The 22,146-nt window shown below is 53.5% G+C and overlaps 7 protein-coding genes across 7 annotated transcripts; 2 read left to right on the top strand and 5 right to left on the bottom strand.

Moving 5' to 3' along the window:
- Positions 1-629: 629 nt before the first annotated feature.
- Positions 630-6,776, top strand: J4E92_009095 (uncharacterized protein; the record flags this gene model as incomplete). The annotated part of the gene is made up of 4 exons (XM_051500444.1): positions 630-676; positions 738-2,537; positions 3,272-4,416; positions 4,468-6,776. 4 exons carry the CDS (start codon positions 630-632, stop codon positions 6,774-6,776), a joined length of 5,301 nt encoding a protein of 1,766 aa, XP_051349270.1.
- A 3,203-nt stretch (positions 6,777-9,979) lies between these two features.
- On the bottom strand, positions 9,980-10,798 carry J4E92_009096 (uncharacterized protein; the record flags this gene model as incomplete). Its single annotated transcript, XM_051500445.1, has 1 exon — positions 9,980-10,798. The coding sequence occupies one exon, from the start codon at positions 10,796-10,798 to the stop codon at positions 9,980-9,982; it is 819 nt and encodes a 272-aa protein (XP_051349271.1).
- A 977-nt stretch (positions 10,799-11,775) lies between these two features.
- On the bottom strand, positions 11,776-12,805 carry UBC8 (Ubiquitin-conjugating enzyme E2 8; the record flags this gene model as incomplete). The annotated part of the gene is made up of 5 exons (XM_051500446.1): positions 11,776-11,915; positions 11,964-12,145; positions 12,201-12,315; positions 12,365-12,461; positions 12,773-12,805. 5 exons carry the CDS (start codon positions 12,803-12,805, stop codon positions 11,776-11,778), a joined length of 567 nt encoding a protein of 188 aa, XP_051349272.1.
- Positions 12,806-14,111: 1,306 nt separating this feature from the next.
- On the top strand, positions 14,112-15,204 carry J4E92_009098 (uncharacterized protein; the record flags this gene model as incomplete). Its single annotated transcript, XM_051500447.1, has 2 exons — positions 14,112-14,516; positions 14,572-15,204. 2 exons carry the CDS (start codon positions 14,112-14,114, stop codon positions 15,202-15,204), a joined length of 1,038 nt encoding a protein of 345 aa, XP_051349273.1.
- A 1,502-nt stretch (positions 15,205-16,706) lies between these two features.
- Positions 16,707-18,856, bottom strand: J4E92_009099 (uncharacterized protein; the record flags this gene model as incomplete). The annotated part of the gene is made up of 2 exons (XM_051500448.1): positions 16,707-18,453; positions 18,501-18,856. The coding sequence occupies 2 exons, from the start codon at positions 18,854-18,856 to the stop codon at positions 16,707-16,709; spliced, it is 2,103 nt and encodes a 700-aa protein (XP_051349274.1).
- A 351-nt stretch (positions 18,857-19,207) lies between these two features.
- J4E92_009100 (uncharacterized protein) lies at positions 19,208-20,324 on the bottom strand (the record flags this gene model as incomplete). Its single annotated transcript, XM_051500449.1, has 2 exons — positions 19,208-19,848; positions 19,898-20,324. 2 exons carry the CDS (start codon positions 20,322-20,324, stop codon positions 19,208-19,210), a joined length of 1,068 nt encoding a protein of 355 aa, XP_051349275.1.
- Positions 20,325-20,808: 484 nt separating this feature from the next.
- On the bottom strand, positions 20,809-21,558 carry J4E92_009101 (uncharacterized protein; the record flags this gene model as incomplete). The annotated part of the gene is made up of 1 exon (XM_051500450.1): positions 20,809-21,558. One exon carries the CDS (start codon positions 21,556-21,558, stop codon positions 20,809-20,811), a length of 750 nt encoding a protein of 249 aa, XP_051349276.1.
- Between the last annotated feature and the right edge of the window lie 588 nt (positions 21,559-22,146).

The following is a 22,146-nucleotide window of genomic DNA, read 5'->3' on the forward strand; positions in this document are numbered from 1 at the left end:
ACACTCTGGAGTCTACGTTGACGTTGGGCCACCTACTTTGCAAGGTTTTTGGTTTGATGTAGTCTGCAGACCTGTTCAGATTTTTCTTGTATGAGGTGGGAGGGGGATGAAACCGTGCATGGATCCGGTTTACTGATAGCCTGGAGACTGCCTAGGTAGAGACCACTGAAAATAATGATGAGTCTGGCCAGTCATTGTTGGTATGCACTTGCTATGAGACGGTGACAGACCCTTGCCAGCTGGGACGCCCTTGCCGTTCCACTCTCCCCACCAAAACCTGCGCGCCATCCAAACAACACACGACACCATGACAACAGTCAGCGCTACCTGAGGAACACGGTCATGCCACTTCTACAAGACAGTCGCGAGGCCGTTCGCTACCCCTTCTGCTATCCGCTGTGGGCTATCGACTAAGGTCCCTGCCTATACCGCGCCTTTGTAGCTTCCCCGCACCGCACGAGGTGGTACGACCGCACATATCACATTCACATTTTCCATATTGAAGGCAGTTGCGTCAGCTCGGTTGTTTACGTGGGCGACACGCTGCAGACCGCTGTCAAAGACGGTGCGCGCCCTTCCCAAGCCGACACCCATACGACTGGGCCGACGGTCGCAAGTCGCGCCAAAACATGTCGCTGATTCCCTACGCTCCGGCTGAGTCGCGAGAGATTGTACTGTAGGTTCCCATTATGATAGGTCATACGACAACAATGACATAGTGCTAACGAACTTCACAGGCGTCATGGTTCTGCTGTTGTCGTGTACGACCAGCGCTCGAAACAACTCTCCCTCCGCGATGCCTCCCACGCGACTGATATCGGCTCTACGTCATGCCCATACTGTCACCGATCCTACCGCGAACCATCACCCCATGACGAACACGACAGCGACGCGGAGGAACATACTGCGCCTGGCATACCTACCGAAAATGGCTTCGTCAATCCCGCATACTTCCAAATGCTGCGCCGGAGTCAGCCAGGATCAACAGAGGGATCGCGACCATCTTCACCACATAAACAACTGGCGCCTGCCCCTTTGCGCATGGGCAGCTTCGAACCGCCAGAAGGTTCTGAGTTTGTGGGAAGCACACCGATTCAGCCAGCTAGAAGCCAGGGTATATCTGCCAGAGCCTTCAGTCCCAACTACTTCAAGGACTTCTTCATAGAAGAGCGGGAGTTAGGCAGAGGAGGAAAGGGTGTGGTCTTGCTGGTGCAGCATATCCTGGACGGCGTGCACCTGGGCAAGTTCGCATGCAAGCGCGTGCCAGTCGGCGACGATCACGAATGGCTGGAGAAGGTCTTGATCGAAGTGCAACTACTTCAGACCCTGTCGCACGAGAATCTGGTTTCATACCGACATGTATGGCTGGAGGACTACCAGATTTCTAGCTTTGGCCCAAGCGTACCCTGCGCGTTCATATTGCAGCAGTACTGCAACGCTGGCGATCTCCACGACTATATTCTAGACTCCATGAAGACATCTGTCACCAAGGAGCAGATGAAGGAGCGACTCAGGAGGAGGTCCAAGGGCCAGCTGGAAGATCCAGAGGACGTGCATGGACCGCGTCGCATGCACTTTGAAGAGATCATATCCTTCTTCAAGGACATCACATCCGGCTTAAGTCACCTTCATGCCAACGGCTACATACATCGAGACCTGAAGCCTAGCAACTGCTTGCTCCATCGTACTGGCCGCAAGATCAAAGTTCTGGTTAGCGATTTCGGCGAAGTGCAGTCCGCGAACACAGCGAGAAATTCGACAGGAGCAACTGGAACCATCTCATACTGCGCCCCCGAAGTGCTTCGTCAAGAGCGACCTGGAGGTGCTTTTGGCAACTTCACAACCAAGTCTGACATCTTTTCGCTCGGTATGATCGTCTACTTCATGTGTTTTGCACGACTGCCATACCGAAACGCGGACGGTATCGATGAGGACAACGAGGACCTGGATCAGCTGAGGGCGGAGATCTCGACTTGGGCTGGTATCGACGACGAACAGCGGGTTCGATCAGACTTGCCCGAAAAGCTATACAGATCGCTCAAGACACTCCTCGCTATCAACCCGGATGAACGTCCAGGTGCAGAGGAAATTCTGAATGTCCTGAAATCACCACTGGTATTTGACGAGTACAACGCATATGCCGGCCCATCGGGTCTAGACGAGTTCAGTCCTCGCATATCGCGAGCCGACACGCCCAGCCCGTCACCTAATCAAGGTAACAAAAAGCGTACTTCGATCAACTACACACGGCCTGGTCGATCGCATCTCAGCGCAACTGTCATGGACCGATCGCCTAGTCCGCCACGTCCGCAGCCGATGAGGAGGCAGTCTTCTGAGGACGGGGCGGTGATCTTGCGGAGGAAATTGGAGTTTCCGCCGCCCCCTTCTGGAGGGAGAACGCCATCGCCACAGCGTCTCATGCTCCCTCCACCGCCACCTGCGAGTGCATCATCAAAACTGTACAGACTGTCAAGGAATCCGGCTGCCATTAGCACTACTAAGACTTTGCTGTTCTGCGCAAAGGCTTATAGTTTGCTGTCGCCTTGTCAGCCGTTTGCGGCGGATCCACGCGTCCTGTATCCGTTGTTGTGCATAGCATCACTCGACTTCTTGCATGCTGGTATATCCATCAGGGGAAGACCAGTCGACTTGGGTGGGTTGGGACGCTCAGTGATACTTCTGCTGGCACACATGATGGTGGTGGGTGTTCTGTGGAGATGGAATCGACTTTGCGCAGGCCGAAGTGTTGCATGGGATGGCATGTAACGGATGTTCGGGAACGGAGTATGGTCGTGACAGATCTGATTTATGATACCTCTATAGCACTGACACAAAGTAACAAAATCATCATAACAATACTTCTGAACGTCGCAGTTGGGTGCAGTGCCTTTCAATTCGAGTTGTTCGACGCGCCGCGCACGTTATGACGGGCGTCGGTGGCTGGGTGGGGCCAGGGTTCGTTAGCTTTGTTTTGGAGTAAACACGCTGACCCGCTTCATCTTCAACACTCATCGCACTTTCCACTACAACGCGCCCCAAGACACCCCATCATACTTGGGCTGGAATTACTCTTGGAGGTAATGATATAACTTCAGTAGCCTTTACGAAGTATCTTTCTCATACCCTATTCACGTGTTTACCACGCGACGCGACCCTCCACAAGCTGCCCGCCGCAGCCTCACAATTTCGACATGCAGTCGTCTCCTCCCACAAGTGACGGGAAAGCGCGCGCTATTCGAGAACTATCACGCAGCCTCAGCCACAGCCCCAGGAATATCACCTCACCGTCACCACCACCAAGCGACTCGAATCCCACTCAGCGCTCGGGCTTCGGCACCAACACGTCTCAGTTCTTTGACGACCCGGACATTCTCATGTCCACACAGCACAACATTGGCGAAGACACCAACACACTCCCAGCATACCCGCATATTCGGTCAACAGCCAAGAAGATGAACACCTGGGCTCCGTTCCGCTCCCAGCAGGTCCAGCCGGACACGTCCATGGTAAACAAGGAGTTTGGCGACTTTGACCACAGCATATCCGACGAGGAAAGCATGGCCGTCGAGCAGGCGCGAGGTAACCGCAGCAACCGCGGTACTCCCAGCAAGATGAGCTCTCAGTTTAACAGCCTTTACGACATCACACCCCCCACCAACCGGTCGCGCAAGTCATACCAGGCAGAGACTGGTAGCCTTCGACGCGACGCGGCGATCCGACGCGCCTCACGCAACGACCTTGACACTGCATCACCGCGTCCTGCAAGCAAGCGCAACTCCCCCGCCCTATCTACAAAGGAAGACCGCAAGCGCACTTCACTTGCACAGCTGCACGCGAAGCTCTCGGAAGACGAATCATCGTTCATGGAGCACCGGCCACCAACACTGACCATGGACTCGGCCAAGAACACGCGCTGGGGTAACAGGAGCCGACAGACCTCGCTCCAAACTGACGGCAACGTCGACCAGCCGCAATCGAAAACAACATCTCGCTCCAGGCCGGCTACAGCACAGAACGCGACTGCGCAGTCTTTTATTCTGCCCGATATCCCCAACCTTACCGAGCTTGTCTCTGGCGTCTTCGACGATGGCACGCCAGTCTTTTCCAAGACTGCACCCTCAAGATCACGCTTCGCTGCTCCTCCATACGGTGGTCGCCGACCGTCGCACATTCCCATCGACGGCGCGCCCATCCCCGACGAAGAGAAGGCCATCTTCGCTGCCCTCCAGCAACTACAGGAGAAGATTGCAGACATGGAACGTGAGCGTGAGGAGAAGGACAAGAAGATGGATGAGCAGGAATTGGAGCTGATCGAGCTGAGGGCTACCACACAAGCGCAAGAGAAGCTGCGACGAAGCGACAGCGCGCAGGACTCTGATGCTGGCGGAAAGAGCGGCTGGAAGGTCGAGAAGACGCGTAAGTGTCTGTAAAATGTAGAAGATATATGACTTGACTGACAATGACTAGGTCTTGACGCGACAGTACAGACCCTCCGAACCAAGCTCGATCGCGCCGACCGCAAATTCGCTGTACTTGAAATCGAGAAGAAACGTCTAAGTACCGAACGCGACAACATGGCGAACCAGCTGGGTGTCGCATTCCAGACCTGCGAAGAACTTAAGACCGAGAAGAACGCTTTGAGCCACGAGAACGAGCAGCTCCGTCAGGAGATTGACAACCTTCGCGAACAACTCGAACAAGACCAGTCACACCACCGCGAAGAGACAACTCAGCTTCGTCAGCAGTTCGATCAAGCCGCGAATGCGACCCAGAGGGAGAACGTCAACCTACATGCCGAGTTGGCTCGCGTACGCGCTCAACAGGACGAAAACACCCAGCAGTTGACTCGTAGGGATATGGAACTGCGAAAGGCGCGTCAAGAGCATGCTGAGTATGCCCGTTTGAAGTCCGACCACGAGTCGCTCAAGGCTCAATTGGCAGAATTCAAGGCGAAGCGCGAAGAGGAGGCTCAGCGCTGGTCTCGTCAAGAAGCTTCGTTGCGAGCTCAGGTTGGCCGACGCGACGACACTATTCGACACTTCGAGGATATGACACAGGAACGTACCAACGAAGCCATGCGTCTGGACAATGAGAACCTTCGGAACGAGCTTCGCGAATTGCAAGCCCAGCAAGATGAGGAGAACGAGGAGTGGGCCAGGAAGGAGGCAGAGTTGCAGCGAAAGATTCGCCAGCGTGAGAATTCTCGAAAGGCTAGGGACATCGAGCAGCACTTTGACGATACCACCGGTCCCGTTTCGAAAACTCGGGATACAGAGCACATCTTTGAAGACACTCTGCAACGCAAGCCTAGCTATCGCCGCGAAGACACACGTACGCGCATCAAGAACCGTGTCCAGCAGGAAGTCCGCAACAGCAAGGTCGCTGGAGTACCAAACCAAGAGAGTCCACGGAAGTCGTTCACCGGACATTCGCGATTCTCAACCCGCAGTGTCTCAGCACCTGTTCCCGCTGACAAGCACGCCCGCGCCGAGAGCGATGTGGAGTCGACAACTGATCTGTCTCTTGCGCCTCGCGCAACTCTTCGCATCTCACGAAACCCCACTCTAACGAGACAGACCACGACTGTTCAGCCTCCTGCTGACCTGAGTCTGACAGAGTTGAGCTTCTTCCCTCAGGAAGAGATTGCTAGACTTCGAAGATCTTTGGAAGAACAGCGAGCTGCCGAGCGCCTTGGTGCTTCATCCGCTAGAACCGAAGAGCCAGTCCGCGAGGATACCGTTCGATCGCAGCGCCAAACTCGCGAGGACACTGTCAGGTCAGTCGCTTCGGCTAAGAGTGAACGACGACCCTCTCTTGTGCGCAAATCGTCACTCAAGGACACCACTCAGCGCACCACCAACACCCACTTCGAAGAAGACACTGGCAACATGTCGAACTTGGACGCCGACGCCGAAGCCACCCAAACAAAGCAGTCAGCCATCGACGCGTCCATGCTCAGCAACACCAGCCGCAGACGCCGCAGCGCTCCTACTGAAATGACATCCGCCTTCATCCTCCCCGACATCAAGCTCAGCTCCACCAACCAAACCACCACATCCCGCAAACCCATCAACAAAGACCACGACAACGACAACTGCACCGTCTGCCGCCGCGAAGGCTACACGACAGCCACCGGCCCCCTCCGCGTCCCCAAACTCGTCTCTGTATCCACGCGCACAGCCGACGAACCCGACGCAACCCTCCGCCCCGCACAATCCCCGCGCGAAGCCCTCGCCCTCGTCGTCAAAGGCCTCAAAGACGAGCGCGTCCACCTCTGGGCCGAACTCGCCGTCCAAACCGCCCTCCTCGAGCAGCACGACCCCAGCTTAGGAAAGCGCCGCCGCGACGCCCTCAACGCCTCGATCCAAGATCTGCACCGCCGTCTCGAATGGCTCGACATGCAAATTTACCGCCTCCACGACGTGCTCGAAGGCCAAAAAGCTGACGAGCTCACCGAAGCGGAATTCGACGACCTTACACAAGAGGTTCTTGTCCAGCAGTCTGAACAAGAGCAAGAGCAAGACGACGGTAACACGGAGAAATCGGTAACTACTGGTGGAAAGAAGAAGGCGAAGAAAGTCACGATCCGCAGCTTTGTCGATGAGGATGAGGATGAGAGTGTGGAGTTGAGGCGTAGTGCGGCGCAACAGGATCACGGGGCGGAGGAGAGTGGTGATGAGACGCATGAACTTCCCTGGGAAGGGTTTGGGGAGGAGAGTATGGAGGGGGATGTTAGTTTTAATGCGTTGGAGGGGTGGAGGGCTAGTGTGCATTGAGTTTGTTGGGTATGAGAAGAGGGTGTTTTGAGTATTCTGTTTGATGAAAAGTAGGGTTGGGTGGTGCATTAGGGTGTTTTCTTTGGATATCGGTTGATTGGGTTGGGGATTGCATTGTTATCGGGCATTGGGTATGGGCGTTTTCTTTCTTCTCCTTCCCAGTCTGTATGAGAGGCGGTTTGGTTTCTTTCTTTCTCATTTGGATGGTCTTTCTCTTCTTGGTCGACTTCGCTCTTCTTGTACACCTTCGACCGCTCGGCATCTGGCTTGGTATACACTTCTCGGTTCGTTCGGTTTGAGACCTCGACTCACCCTCTTTGGGTTCGAGTTGGTCTCGCTGGAAGAACAGGGATGTGTTTGTTGGTTCATGTGCCGGGGAGTTGCAAGCTCACAGAACGGGTCAGTGGATTGCCTGGAATAGTTTGAATACGAAAAAATGGATACATCATCGAACACTTTCCAACTGAAAACAATAATGTATCGCTCGTCTCGCTATCTTATCCTACTTGTAGTACGGTCGCACAATAAACAGTCTCTCGCATGTGCAAGAGTGTATGTCATCTGCTGGACTTTGCTACCAAAAGTCCTGAGGTGACTGACTCCTCTGCCGCCGTCTAGACAGACCCCTTGGCATATTACCCTTAAACGCACCTGTAGCTTGCCATATACTCGGTCCCGCATTTCTAGTTTGCTCTTCTGATGGGTCTTCCTCTTCAGACGTTCCATCTTGTAAGGCCTCTTCAGTCTCCTCATGTATGACGGGTTCCATGAAGGTTCCCGTATTGGCATCCTCCGCAACGTTAACATCTTGTTCGGCTGGATAACGTCTATGTGGCATTGGACTTTGACTGCTTAGCCGTGTTCGATGTGGCTGTGGACAGGAAGACGCCCGTCCTCTCCTGATCTTTCTTTCGGGTTTCGGAGGAGGTGGAGGTACGACGGGCGGAACCACCAGACTTGTTTGGGACGCTGCCTCTGGGGGGGTAGGTGGAATTGAGATGATGTGAGGTCCAACATCCTTGTGTATCTTTTTCCATCTGCGACATTGTTCCAGTACCATGTCTATTGCTTCCTCATACTCTTTTATGCGTGGATCTTCTTCTGCAGGTTCAGGCGACGTGGGAGGGGATTCTGGTGCTGACGCCTGATGGTGCGAAGACTGTGTAGACTGTGTAGGCGTGGTAGCAGTTGATTGGAACGTGATTGACGAACTACCCTGATCCGAGCGACGAGCTCTTCGGTCTATCCTCTCTTGAACAACGACATCGTTGCTGTATTGGGTGACCGAGTATCGAAATTGTCGTAGTGGTTTCGTTTGCGGGATGAAATCTGGATCTTTAATGTTCTTTTCATGCACTTTAGCTTCCGTGATTGCTTCGTTCAAGTCTGCTTTAATCTTGCTTCGCTGGATGCGACGTTTACGACTAAGTGTGTCAGTGAAGCCGTTATTGATGGGATCATGCGACTTACATCTTCTCTTGAGTAATTGCAATGCGCTTCTCTACCGTCATATTGAATCCCACCTCAATGCGTCGTCTTTCGGTCTCGGTCAAAGAAAGTATCGACTTGAGATAAGCCAGTTCCCTATTTAGCTTCTCGATGAAGCGGATATTTGTAAAGCAAACCATGCTCTGTCTTGCCACGACGAGGGAAGCACAAAGATATCTTAGCGTACCCTTACTCCTGAGCCATACGACATGAGCAGTAACAACTTCGATGATGTTATAATTATCTCGAGGGTCCCTGGCGACTGGCTGCACCTTGCCAAGTAAAATTTCGAAGCCTTGTATGGTCTTTATGGTCCAAGATGTCAATTGTAGCTTCAACTTCGTGGTGTGTTCCGAATTCGATGGATCTTCATCGCACATATCCAAAAAGTCGTCGCATGTTCCTGCGAAGAGATCCATCTCATCCTGAACATGAGCAAGGTCGTCCTTAGCGTACCGGACGTCCTGGACTGTCTCCTTGAGCTTCCTGATTGTCGCGAGTAGTACAGTTGATAAACCGAAGATACCAATAGTGAGACTTGCTGGATCCATACTTTAATGAAAAATATAGGCGATGTGTCGTTTTCAATTGTTCTGTAAGTGTATTTGTTTGAGCGCAAAGAGACGAAAGGCTTAGGTATGTCAAGTTGACCAGAAGCTGCAGAAACAGAGAGAACTCGACAGAACCATTCCGAACGTGCATATTGACCGGTGAACTGATGGCTTTATTGAGTATGCACGACTCTACCAACCAGCGGCTAATGGCACTCACCACTTTGGCCTTCGCATGCAGGGCAGGCGGGGTAACGACCTCGCCTCTCTGCCTGCGCAGTTGAGGCAGACTCACCACACCGGGTATAACAGTGGTTGTTGCATCTGATAGGCGTTATTGCCTATCGAAGGACGTGTGGGGGTACGGCATGGAGGTGTTGGGCGTGGTTCATCCGTCGATCGTTGCTTGGGTGCATGGCACAGCCCTGGTGATAGGAGCGTCGCTACGAGCCTTGCTGTCGGCCTTGGATCGCTGCGGGAATACTGCGTACCGGTTTGTGAGACGGGAGAAGGAGGTAGGAAAGAGGAAGGCGGAAGTTGCGTGAGCAACACGTGGATTAGTGCCTTGGCAGCTCATGTAAGGAAGGCGCTCTCACGACATCACACCCATGGGAAAAATTGAGATTCATGTCTCGATTGATACTACTCAGAGCCCTCGGCCCAAGCAGATCGCCACACAAGGTAGCCTACGTATGACCGAACCTCTCAAATCCGAACCTACGAAATCCACCAGTGCTCCTCCAGTAAAAGGCAAAGGGTATCATCCATCTCAGTCCTCCATCCGTAACGCCGTCATGAAAGTCGTAAGGGATCCAAGCACGAAACCCAGATCCAGACCCATATCCGTCATCAACATCCCCATATTCCTTCCGTTTGACCGAAGAGAAGCGCAACTCACAAGCAACAGAACTGACCCATATCCCACCATCGCCATAACCAGCACATACAACCGACTCCCGCTCACCTCCCAGAATAGGACTGAAAAAAGCGACGAAAAGCGCATGCGTAGAAAAATGACTGGCAGAACGCTGAAGAAAGACATTGAGGAAGAAAAACTTACTGTGATTGGTCGCGTTCGCATCTCGGAAACCAGCGAACAGCGATCCAGCACACAGCTCTTTGTCAAGTCGAGACTCCCGTCATCCTTTCCCCTTGGATAGCTCTTCACAGGTACCTCTGCTCCCTGTCGCCGCGCATCCTGAGGATGGGGCGCTCTGAGACAGGCTTCTGGCGAGGTTTGTAGATCTTTCGACCAGTGACGACAGCGATCGCGTTCGGGTTTGAGAGCTTGCGCTTGGCGGCATCGTCGTCACCGCTGTCGACGGCCCACTTGTCCGAGCGCTTCCTGGAACTGCCTCGCTTGGGGACCGTGATGTTGGAGCCGTTAAGACTGGGAAGAACGTACTGCTCTTCGACCGATTTGCCCTTGCCCTTAGGGCGATTGAACATGCGAATCGGGCTTGCAGACATGGTCATGGCAGCGGGTGGCTCGCGGCCAAGGGGTGTCATAGGAGAAGGCGTGCGCTGTGAGTCGGGGAGAAGGCGCGTCAGGCGCGAGCCACTGAACGAGAGAGGCGAACCAGTGGGACTGGACTTGACCATGCGACGGTTGGTAGGTGTAGTGAATGCGTTGTGGTCAGGCTCAGGGCTGGCCTCGTTGCGGACGGCACCGGTACTGGTGTTAGCAGCTAGTAGCAGTAGACCACAGGATGCGTTTGGGTTACCATGAGAGTTGAGACCTTGAGGACTTGCGGTACCACGATCATTCTGCGGGCGGGATACAGTAGGGAGACCAGTGCCCGGAGCCGAATTGCGTCGGCTGCTGTCAGCATGACGGCCATTCCGACCAAGATACCCAGTGGAGCGCCTGGAGTTAGTTGGAGCCCCGATGTTGGTGAAACCAGTACCGGTGTTGGCGTTGAGTGCCGGACGTTCCCTAGCACGCTTGTCGTGGCGACTGGCTGCCTCGTTGTGAGACACCATCTTGACCTTGACCTGACTCTATCAATTTAGCCCACAAACCACGAAGATCCCGGGTATGCAAGGGGAACTCCGTACTCTGACCTGGTATATAGCTGATGCTCGCAGTAAAAGTGTTGTGCGCTGTGAAAAATTGTCGTTCGCGTCGAGGTGTTGTTGTGATGGCCCGATTAGGTGTTTATATACAAACGGACGCGGACGCGCTCGGGCCGGGCGACGAGAACTTTGCACCCCCGCATGGCGAAAAGTGTTTCGAGGTGAAGAAGACGAGGAGCGGGGAAGAAAGCGGTAGGGCTTGATGTGGACGTGATTCGCCTTCACTGTGAGGAGAGGCGGTTGGGTGGTAGCGTGGAGCGGTGAGGAGCCGGCGGGCGGCCAGATAGCATGTATATATCCTGAGATACGGTAGGAAGGGAGATTAATAGCCAATAAAGAGTAAAAGTAGTTCGCGGCAATATATAGGAACTGTCCCACATGCAGACATCCGTTCATGTGACAGGTACGGGTTGAGTGCGATACTTATTGCATGTGTTGTGAGCGAAATAACGGAAGCAGTAGCAGATGAGTAGAGTGAGTGAGTTAAAGAGTCTTAAGACAAGGACATGAGAAGAAAATTGAGATGAGAGTTGAGAAAGGCGAGTGATGAGAGGAAATGTCAGGTAATAGCATACAGTACCTCTAACATCGGCCTTAACTTATAAGATCGAAAAGGTCATCCGACCAATCTTACACAAGAGTGACGAAATAAATGATCCTAGTCACAAGCCTACTATGAAATTCAAAAGCAAGACACAAACGCCAACAGAGAGATCCAACCCAGAACCAAAACGTAAAGCAGCCACATGCCAGGGGAATATGCAGCAATGTAGCCTTTATATGCGCCAGATCAGCGCCGTGAACGTCCAGCCATGGAAGTAGAGTGAAGAAGAAAGGTCGTGGACAATACAAAGGAGACTGATGGCACCCGAAGAAGGGTTGCCTCAGATGTCCTCCATATTGCCCGCCGCTTCATCTTCATCGCCTGACTCGTAGCTGCCGACAGAGCTCATCTCGTCATCATCGCCATCGTCTTTGTCAGAGTCTTCGGCAGTGTCCTTGTTGGCGTACTTCTGGACGTATTCTAGATGTACATTAGCCTGGCTCACACGACTCACCCTTGTATACATACCCTTCACCTTGGCCTCGTAGCTCTTAGGTTCGCGCATAAGGAGGGCTGCAGCCTCGCCGTTCAGAGGATCGGTCGGGTTTGGGTATCGCAGGAGCTGAGGAAGGAAGACCTCGAAGATGTTGATCATGTCGTACATTGGTGACCATGTCTGGTTGATGACGTCGAGGCAGACGGAGCCAGAGCTATACAAGTAAGCGGGTATTCTCCAATGTAGCCAAACAGAGGTATAGTTCGTACAGTTCGTCGATATTGGGGTGGAATATCCTGTTCACGAAGCCAATGCTAGGGCTCTTATACGGATACTGATCAGGCAACTCGACATGGATCTTCCAAAGCCCGCCCTCGAATGGCGCTGTCCTTCATTAGCACATGATGATGCGCATGGCGCATGCGCAACTTACTTTCTACTGGGCCCTTAAACCTAACGTAGAACTCCTGCCTGTGGTGTGTCAGCGTCCTTTCGGCGAATGCGGATTCGGATGGTAGGAAGGACTGACACTATGGGATGTTAGCTGTGTATCCGATAGGAATGGTCGTAATGCTACTCACTGTTGTCGTTGACCAGAGTCACCTCGTAGTCGCTCATGAGCCTGCCTTGTATCAGCTATCGGGGTTCCCCGTGTGGTTGCCAGGCGCGTGGCGCGAAGGAAGCGGCAAGTTGGTCGACATACATCCTGTTCGCATGTTAGCATTCTGTTTTACAGCCGGATCCATGCGCAACATACTTCATGACCTGTATAGTTGGGAAGAGGCCTCGGTTAGCTCTTGTCCCTTGCTCAGCAACCACCGGGGTGAAGGTCTCCACATACATCCGTCTCAATACGTCTCTTTGGCGAACTCATATTGGCGTTCCTGATATCGCGACCTGTAAAGGATGCTGCTCTTCCCTAGTCTTCCGCTCGTCTTCAAGTTGTATACAGCAGTGCGCAGCTCGCAGTGAGAGCTCTCGTGAGGTAGGCGGCGGGGCTATCGATAGCGGATGAGGGGCGCGTTCGTTGGCAGCTGGTGCGTGCTTTGTTGGCAGATTGTGGTTGTTTGAACCCTGGTAAGGATGTCGATCGGTGAATGTGTGTTGTTGTCGCGTCTATGGGGTCGGACGTGTCAAAGGGCAGGAACAGTGAGGCGGGAGTAATGAATGCGGTAGTCGCGATCACGAGCTCGATACCGGCATGTCACGCTTGCGCACGTCTCGCCGGGCAAGTCATCGCCGAGACCACGGCGCGACCGCGTATCTCTGCCTCATGCATTCATAACAGCACCGCTCTCCAGTCATCATGATGTCTACTTCTACTATCACTGATTCTACCGAGGTGCTTACATGCCCAGGTGTCGATTCGCAAGCTGTGCAGAGAGGATACTCCGAAGGCTACGTCACCGTGTGCCACGCGTAGCCATTCAAACCCAGCACTTGAATCTACCAAGTATAACAAAACGCTCTGAAATGATCCACGGTGATGCACAAGAACAGCAGACAGACTGAGATACACTCGCCGTGCATGAAGCGGGACGTTTCTTACCAAACGCAGACTGGCTGGTTCCCGAAGGCTACCGCTTCCCTGATCTGACTTGACACTTCAGCGTAGATGGAACGAAGAAATCTTCAATTCCGTCTGAATCAACCAAGACTTGTTCGAAGCTTATGCCGACCGCACAGCTGAAGATAGTATAAGTTCAATGCATACCGAGACTGAGGGTGCTGGGACCGACATCCAATCACTGAGGAGCAATGCCGCAGCTTCCCCGAGATCCTCGCCTGAGGCTTTCACCGCCGGTCCGAACGACGCTCTCTGCAACTCGAAGCACAACGCTGAATTCAGAGAGAAACAAAGGCAGATGGGACGGACACGCTACAGTATACATAGTCATAATCAAAAGGCGGGGTGTACCGAAGAATCGACGCGCCGAAGACAATCAGGGCACATCCAGACCCCTGGCGTCTGGGCGCAGGCTGACCCTCGGTTCTTCCAAAACTCCAAGGTTAGGTATACAATCTTCAGCGCAGCTCTCTGCACATGTTGCTTAAAAGCAACACCCATCCCGCCCTAGGACCATGGCTTACGAACAAACCTCCACACCGTCCTCAGGGGCTCTGACAAATTTTCTACCGCCCAAAATCCCCACCACCACCACACTTGCGACACTGCCGCCATGTCGCGTGCCCTCATGAACGTGCTGCGAACGTCTTCGCGACATATACCCACAGCTCCACGTGCATACTCGCCGTCGTCGCCGATATCTCGAGCCGTACTGCCTTCCGCACAAATCCGATGGAGTTCACATTCTCCACTGGGCTCTGCGCCAGCAAATGCGCGTAAACCCGTCACTCTGAACACGCTGCAGAGTCTATACCGCAAGAACGAGCCCATCACCATGATAACCGCGCACGACTTCCCCAGCGCCCACGTCGCCGACCACGCCGGCATGGACATGATACTCGTCGGAGACAGTCTAGCCATGGTAGCACTAGGCATGGAAGACACCAGCGAAGTGCTAATGGAAGAGATGCTACTGCACTGTAAATCCGTTGCGCGCGCAACAAAAGGCGCATTCACAGTACGCCCCCTTCCTTTCGAACCCAACCCATCTGAATCCACTGACAAACTCCTAGGTCGGCGACCTCCCCATGGGAACCTACGAGATCTCCCCTGCCCAAGCCCTCGAATCCGCTATCCGCATGATCAAAATCGGCCGCGTCAAATCAGTCAAACTGGAAGGCGGCAAGGAAATGGCTCCTACAATAGCCAAGATAACTTCTGCTGGCATCCCCGTCCTCGCGCACATCGGCCTCACACCTCAGCGCCAAAACGCTCTAGGTGGTTTCCGCGTGCAAGGCAAATCCACATACTCCGCCTTGAAACTCCTGGACGATGCGCTCGCCGTTCAGGAAGCCGGTGCTTTTGCCGTCGTCCTAGAAGCTGTGCCGGCTGAAGTCGCTGCTGTGGTTACCCGAGAACTGCGTATACCTACTATTGGCATTGGAGCAGGTAATGGCTGTTCGGGCCAGGTGCTCGTGCAGGTTGATATGTTAGGAAACTTCCCACCTGGACGGTTCTTGCCCAAGTTTGTCAAACAGTATGGGAATGTCTGGGAGGAGGCGCATCGGGCGATATCACAGTACAGGGATGAGGTCAAGAGTAGGGAGTATCCGGCAACGGAACATACTTATCCTATGGATAAGAAGGCGTTTGAGGAGTTTAGAACGGTGGTTGATGAGGAGAAGGAGAAGTCGGATTTGATGTGATGGAGCGTTGATAGTGCGTTTCCTGGTCTTGTTGGTGGTCATTTTTCCTTCGTTGGAGTTATGTAGGAGACGAAGCGTTGTTCTGCATACTGTAGAGGATTATGCATTGTGTCTGACATCCAAATTCGCCTACATCGTGATCCTCTTGCTTACTCACGAACATCACCATCTTGACAAGTACACGGAAAGACACAAACGTTGAACACTCCATCACAATCCAGCGAGCTATCTACCTCCACACCCAATGAGTGAAACACTCGCCTCTACATCACATCCCATACACAATGCCAAAAAAAAGGATCATCCCCCAACCTCCTAAACTCATGCCATCTTATATCCCAAAAAGACCCACCCTCTCCCATCTCGAACCGAACCCTCTCCCATCTCGAACCGAACCCTCTCCCATCTCGAACCGAACCTAGGGTTTCTTTCTTTCCGCTCCGTACCGCTCGCTCGCTAGCTACCAACAGACAGCCAGTAGCCAGTCACTATAACAAAAAACGACAGCAACACACATAACAGATTTCAATCACAAACACAATGCGCGAAAGGCCGGCATAAAGCGTGTGGCCGCACAGGTGGGGTAATCCTAGTGGTTATCACACCTATGCGGGCACACGCCATGTACATGCCTGTCGCACATTGTGCTTGGATTCTGTATGGCCATGCGCGGGTGCAATCGTTCGATGTTTTCTGTGTTATTTAATAAATTAACTTGTAGTAAAACACCTCATGAACGGTGTCGCCCTGACCAATGCACAGGAGACTAGTGGGGGGAAGAAGAACGGGATTATGTTAGCTCATAGCTTGGATCCTCGGGGTCTGTCGTGGTGTGTGTCTAGTTTTCCGGGCCGACTTTGCACTACAGAACATCTTGCGTTACTGACGCGCGCAAGTGTTGTGACTACAATGCAGACTGAGAGGATATCCAGATGATTGACAGAGGAAGGTGTTGCACATGTAGCTTTGGATTCGACAATCTAAAAGCATAGTCCTTCCGAGATTCAACGTAGTAGTTAAAGCTGTCTGCATCAACCACCCAGCATGCCTTTGGAAAATACACCATTAACAACATACACACATCCATCAACCCAAAACACTCTCTTCTCAGATAACTAAAACTTTTTCTCAACCTACACCAACCAACTAACTACAACTAGCTTTACATCAACCAACAACCAACTCCAGAAGTATGAATGGAGATTGTTTATACGTTTGGTTACCAACCAGAACCCAAAAAAGATCGCTGCGGCGACAACAACAACATGCACTGCTGCTGCTTTTTGGAGCGGGACATGATCCTGTAAACGCCGCCCAATGCAACCAGTGTGTATCGATACAATGACATGTCTCCGTCATCATCCCTCGTTTCCAAGCTTGCTGTGGGGGGTATACAGGTATATAGTACAAGAAAGAGAAGGAAAAAAGGCGAGACGGAAAGTATGGCAGACTTACATCTCAAGGACGCGGGGCAGGAGTCTCTTCAACAGCCGGTTAGCTGTTTAGAACTCGCGGGCCTCTCTCCTTGGTCGGTCACCACCGAAGCCACCGCCGCCTCCACGCCTGTCACCACCGCCGAAGCCTCCGCCTCCTCTCCTGTCGCCGCCAAAGCCACCACCACCTCCTCCTCTGCGGTCACCGCCGCCTCCTCTCCTGTCACCACCGAAGCCTCCGCTCCGGCCTTCACGGTCACCACCAAATCCTCCAGGTCGGCCACCTCGGTCACCACCAAAGCCCCCGCTGCGGCCTTCACGGTCACCTCCGAAACCTCCACTGCGGCCGCCGCGGTCACCGCCAAAGCCTCCGCTTCGGCCACCAAAGCCGCCGCCGCCGCCACGTCCTCCACCAAAGCCTCCACGGCCACCGCCGCCACGTCCGCGGCCTCCGGAGAAGAGGCTAGCAGGTGGTGGGGGTGGGGATGGCATGCCCCAGCCAAACTCGGCCAGACGGTTCGCACCTTCTAGCAGACCCTGCTTGTCACCATACCACTGGTAGCTTCCGAACAGACCACGGAATGCGGCGTCGAGTTGGTCGGGGTAGACCTTCTTGTGTGCCTCGACGGTATCAGAGAGAATCTTTGCGACGTTCTCAGGGAGCTCGGCCGGTTCGCTCATGTCAACGGTGGCAGTCTCGAGCATATCGGTGGCGTCGACAAGAGGCAGGTCGCGAAGACGACGGCGGACTTCTTGCTTCTCAAAGGGAGAGATGAGCAACCAGCCCTCACCTTCCTTGCCGGCACGTCCAGTACGACCGAGACGATGGATGTAGGAGTCGCGCTCACGGGGCAGACCAATCTGGATGACGTGGGTAACTTCGGGGAAATCCATTCCACGGGCTGTTACATCCGAGGAGAAGAGAATGCCGGACTTTGCGAGACGGAAGTCATCTGCAGCCCTTGAACGTTGCTGTTGAGTGAGCTTGGCGTGGATCTCGTAGCATCTGGTGCCAGAAAGAGGGGTGTTGCGCTTGAAGCCACCGTTGAGCTTGTAGAAGACCGATGCTGCGAGGGTGACCTCAGCGGTGCTGTTGAAGTAGACGATAGCCTTGAAGGGTCGGGTTTCACCAGCCTGTGCCTTCTGTTGTGACTGGAGGATCAGATCGTAAAGTGTGGGCATGACGTTCTCGAAACCGTTCAGATGGACGAGTCTTTGCGGGATACGCTGGTGTGTTGGCTCCTCGTTCTCATCGACGCACTTGGCGAAGTGGAAGCCGGGGCGCATGATCTGGCGAACTAGGTTGACGACATCGCGGGGAATAGTAGCGGAGAACATGAGGTTCTGGCGTTCGACCTCGGCTGGGTCGGGAAGGAAGTTCTTGATCTCTTCAATCTCCTTCTGGAAACCGTCGTCCATGAGGCGATCCGCCTCGTCCATGACCAATGCTCTGAGCTTTGGTGCCTTGATGCCGGAGTAAGGGTCTGAGAGAATGTCCATCAGTCGTCCGGGAGTAGCAATCATGAGATGGCACCCCTCGCGCTGGGTCTTTTGAAGCATAGCCCTCTTCTGCGTGCCTCCGACAGCAACCTGCACGATGATGCCCGTGCCGGCGACCACTTTCTTCGCCTCGACAGCGATCTGCTCTGCCAGTTCACGGGTTGGCGAAATGACAATGCCGCGGATATCGTCTGGTCTGGCGCGCTTATATCCTCTGACCTTCTCGCCGAGCTGGGGGTCGTTCGCGATAATTCGTTGGATGATAGGGATGAGGAAACCGAGTGTTTTACCGGTACCGGTCTTTGCTTGTGCGATGCTGCCTGATGTTAGCGAATGGAAGTTACAATCGAAGAAAGATCTTACATGTCAACCCCGCTCAAGGCCTCGTTGATGGTCCTGGACTGCACATCCGTCATGGTCGTGAGCTTCATTTGCCTCGTGATAGTGTTGATTAGGTTAGGGTGAACAAGGCCGCGTGTGGCCAGGTCCTGGAACTCTGTGACGGGACCATCTTCCTCAATGCTCTGTTGGGCCTCCTGTTGCCACTTTGCGGCACTGTTGTGGAAACCAGCGAACGAGGCATTTCCGAGGCGCGCTGACTGTAATGGTATTCTCAGGGCGCTCGAGGTATTAGGGAAAGGTGTGCGGAGGGTCCTGGTGGAAATTGAGGCAAGATTCCTCGCGAGGGTCGCGGGACATCTTCTCACTGCGCCGAACATGATGTGCGGGTAATGGTACACACTCGTTCGAAACAGAGGGTATATTGAACGATTAGAATGAGCAACTAGAGTACTCTGCGTGTGCGCCTGAAGGAAGACGGCGAATGGGGAGAAAAGAATGGCGTGTACCCGTTAGAATGTTACCGCTAGAAACTTTGCCATTGCACTTTTCCAAGGGACGTGCGTCGACAACGCGCTAGGAAGTCCGCCCGATAACGATAAGCGGCTGATCACGTGTAGAACATGATCAGGGTCCAGCAGCTCGGACGGAACAGTCGATGCATATCATTAATTCGTCAGTCTATCAAGTTATGCAGATGCCTAACGCCATAGCTAATGCAGTCCAATTACTCAGTCGATCCGCCCCATACTCTCCTCACCCCGCTGGCTCTCCGCTATCCTCATAGCTTGCAATCCCTCAGCGAGACCCTGTTGAACGCCTCCGGTGACACCTCGAACCCACCAAATGGTCATCTCGTTGATCGCCTGTCCTACCATGCCATCATTCATCTGGCACACGGTTTGCGACAGCCGCAGCGTCTTCCGTCCGATATCATCGACAGTCGCGACGCCTGTATTGACGAGCCGTTTTGTGATCTGATGCTTCCTCTCGAACTGATAGGTGTGTGATAGGAATAGCTTAATGTATGGTAGAAGGAACTGTATGAGGATGAAGGATTGGAGGACGAGGGTGGCGGTCAGGCGGTGCAAGATCGTGGGGTCTCGTGGAGGCACTCTCTGAGTACTAGGACTGCGTTGCGAGACTGGGAGTAACGCGTGGGTATTCGCGTCGTTTGTTGTGTCGACTACGTCTTGTGGAAGAGCCGCCTGTATGCTCAACGTCTCTTCTGGGGTGAGCTTCGCTGGGAGCCCTCGAAGTAGGTAAGTTATGCCATGTATGTAGAGTTGTCGGGTCAGCGTCGCGGATGTCTCGTCGGGGCTACTGATCGATTCGCTTGATTCTCGAGATGCTTGAGCCATGAGGCTTGTTCCTGTAGGGTATGAGCATGCAATACTAACATTCGCGAGCGACATTCATACCTAAAGTAGCATACTTCCACCTGATGCCACAGCCGCCCTCATGAGCACCATGTGGCTGTGGAAGTGCGCTTCCTGAAGAACCAGGTCGATCCGATCCATCGTCCACGAACTCCACGTCTGCCTCGCCCAACGCAACTGACAGTCTAAACGGTGTGACCGAACCACTCGGGGGTATCGACGTATAGCCTGGAGGAGGCGTCTCGGGCTGTGGTAGTTCGTCGACTGAGGCTGATTTACTGTGTGTTCCGCGGTTTCGTACGTCGTTGAGAGATTGTCTGAGAGAAGGTATCGTCGGAAGATGGTTCGATACGACGGTGGGCAGGACGCTGTAGAGCATACTGGGCCGGAAGCTGGTCTCCTCCCCTTCCATTATAGACGGCGTGTCAAGAGTCGACGTGCAGATATCAGCGCGTTCAACCCTCAGCATACTTTCGGCTTATCTCCCGGGCGTATCCACCAAGCTGTGCGGTCGTAGATCCCAGCGGCGGCTTCACCCAGACTCTTCCGCAACCGCACACGAATAAGAAGCAGCCGAATGGGAATGGGTCGAGATCGAAGATGAAGAAAATATGCGAGATAAGCCTAGAGCTGCGACAGCCGCCGCATAGCGGCTATCCTCGTTTGGCGCAGACGGCATTATTCCGAATCCGTGCTATTTTCGAGAGTTGTGAGTTGCAAGCATGTGAAAGCGTTGAGTCGCTCACACCACAGGTGCAGGCCGTTGCGCAGGGGTCCTGAGATAGCCGAGCACCGAGCACCAATCAGCTGGAACGTGGAAAACGTGTGGGAACATTTGGATATCTTTGCTTCGTCACACGACGCCAACGTGCTACGTGAACTAGTCTAGCACTCGTTCTACAGTGTCTGCTGTAAGGATGCACGCCTCGGAAGGCTGCAGAATGTACGATCGTTCACCAAGCGAATCGCTTTGAAGGTGTAGTTGCCCAGTCTGCCTGCCGTGGGTTAAGTGTCGGATCGACCACTTCAGGCTTCTCCTCCAGGCCGGTACTCATCTCGACGTCCATATCCTCGCCTTCTTGAGTGCTCTCGACGAGCTGGTTGGTGTCTGGAGGCAGCGAGAAGTCAGTACCTAGGGTGTCACCTCCAGGGAAGATGTCCTTACCACCATCAAAACCATGACCATCATCCACATTCTGACCAGCCTGCACTCCATCGTCTCGTGTCATACGTTGGCGCAGGGGAACACGCTCAGTATCCCTGATGAAGGCTCGAATCTGCTCACAGTACTTTCGCAAGTTTTCGACGTCATCGCGGATCTTGTCCATAGTGTACGCATCTTGTTCCCCCTCCTTTGCTACCACTTCACTCCAGTGCTTCAAATCGCGGACGTCGCCATGAAGATAGGCGCCGAAGTCTCGAATGCGAGTGATGTCCTCGCGTGACCAGCGGGTACCGCCGTGGGAGTCGCGGTCGTAATTCACGACGAGATCGTAAGCGCGGATAGTGCGATGCATGAGGGAGTTCAGGTCTTCATCCCATAGCCGTGATGATTGAGCAGAAACTGCGGGATTGGAACGGCGAGGATTGATCGGAATACGGTTCACATCCGCGTCGTCGTAGTTGAGCGCAGCCTCAGAAGGTGCAGACGCTGGTGTCCATTGTCGGTTGGAATTGTACGGCGGACGATAGGAATCGGTCATGATTACGATCCGGTATATAGTCGAGTTAGGAGAGTGGAGGTGCGAGAAACACGCAGTCCAGAGAATTTATAGGCGGTCTCTGTTTGCGTTTGGCCCAAGTCAAAGTGAATGATCAGGTCACCATCCGTACGCGTGGGCCTTTCACTGAGCAAGACGTGGAGGAATGATGGACGACCTGGTGTTACGATCATGATCTTGATGTACAAGTCTGATATCACACTTGTTTATATTCGCAGAGTTCTGGCTTCCACATATTCTATACGATAATGAAAGTAACAGGAGATGAAGCAACATCGACGGGATATGGTACAGGGTGGCAAGGTAGCAAAGCTCCAGACGAGCCAGCGCTGGAAATCGAGAATTTGATAGCCACGGGAACGAAGGAGAGTGTGAGAACGTATTGAAAGACGTGGAAGAAGCGTGTAGAAACGTATGTACAACAGCGGACCTACTGTGTTCAGGACCAACTACGACCGTATATGCAAAATCCATGTCATCTCAAAGCATACTCTGCTGAAGACCTGCGTCTTGCCAATACCTGTTGAATACATGGCAGCACCCAGAACGTACATCACCGACATGACGTCT

The sequence above is a fragment of the Alternaria infectoria genome, assembly GCF_024043175.1.
Source record: "Alternaria infectoria strain BMP 0036 chromosome Unknown scaffold_21, whole genome shotgun sequence".
Taxonomy (NCBI): domain Eukaryota; kingdom Fungi; phylum Ascomycota; class Dothideomycetes; order Pleosporales; family Pleosporaceae; genus Alternaria; species Alternaria infectoria.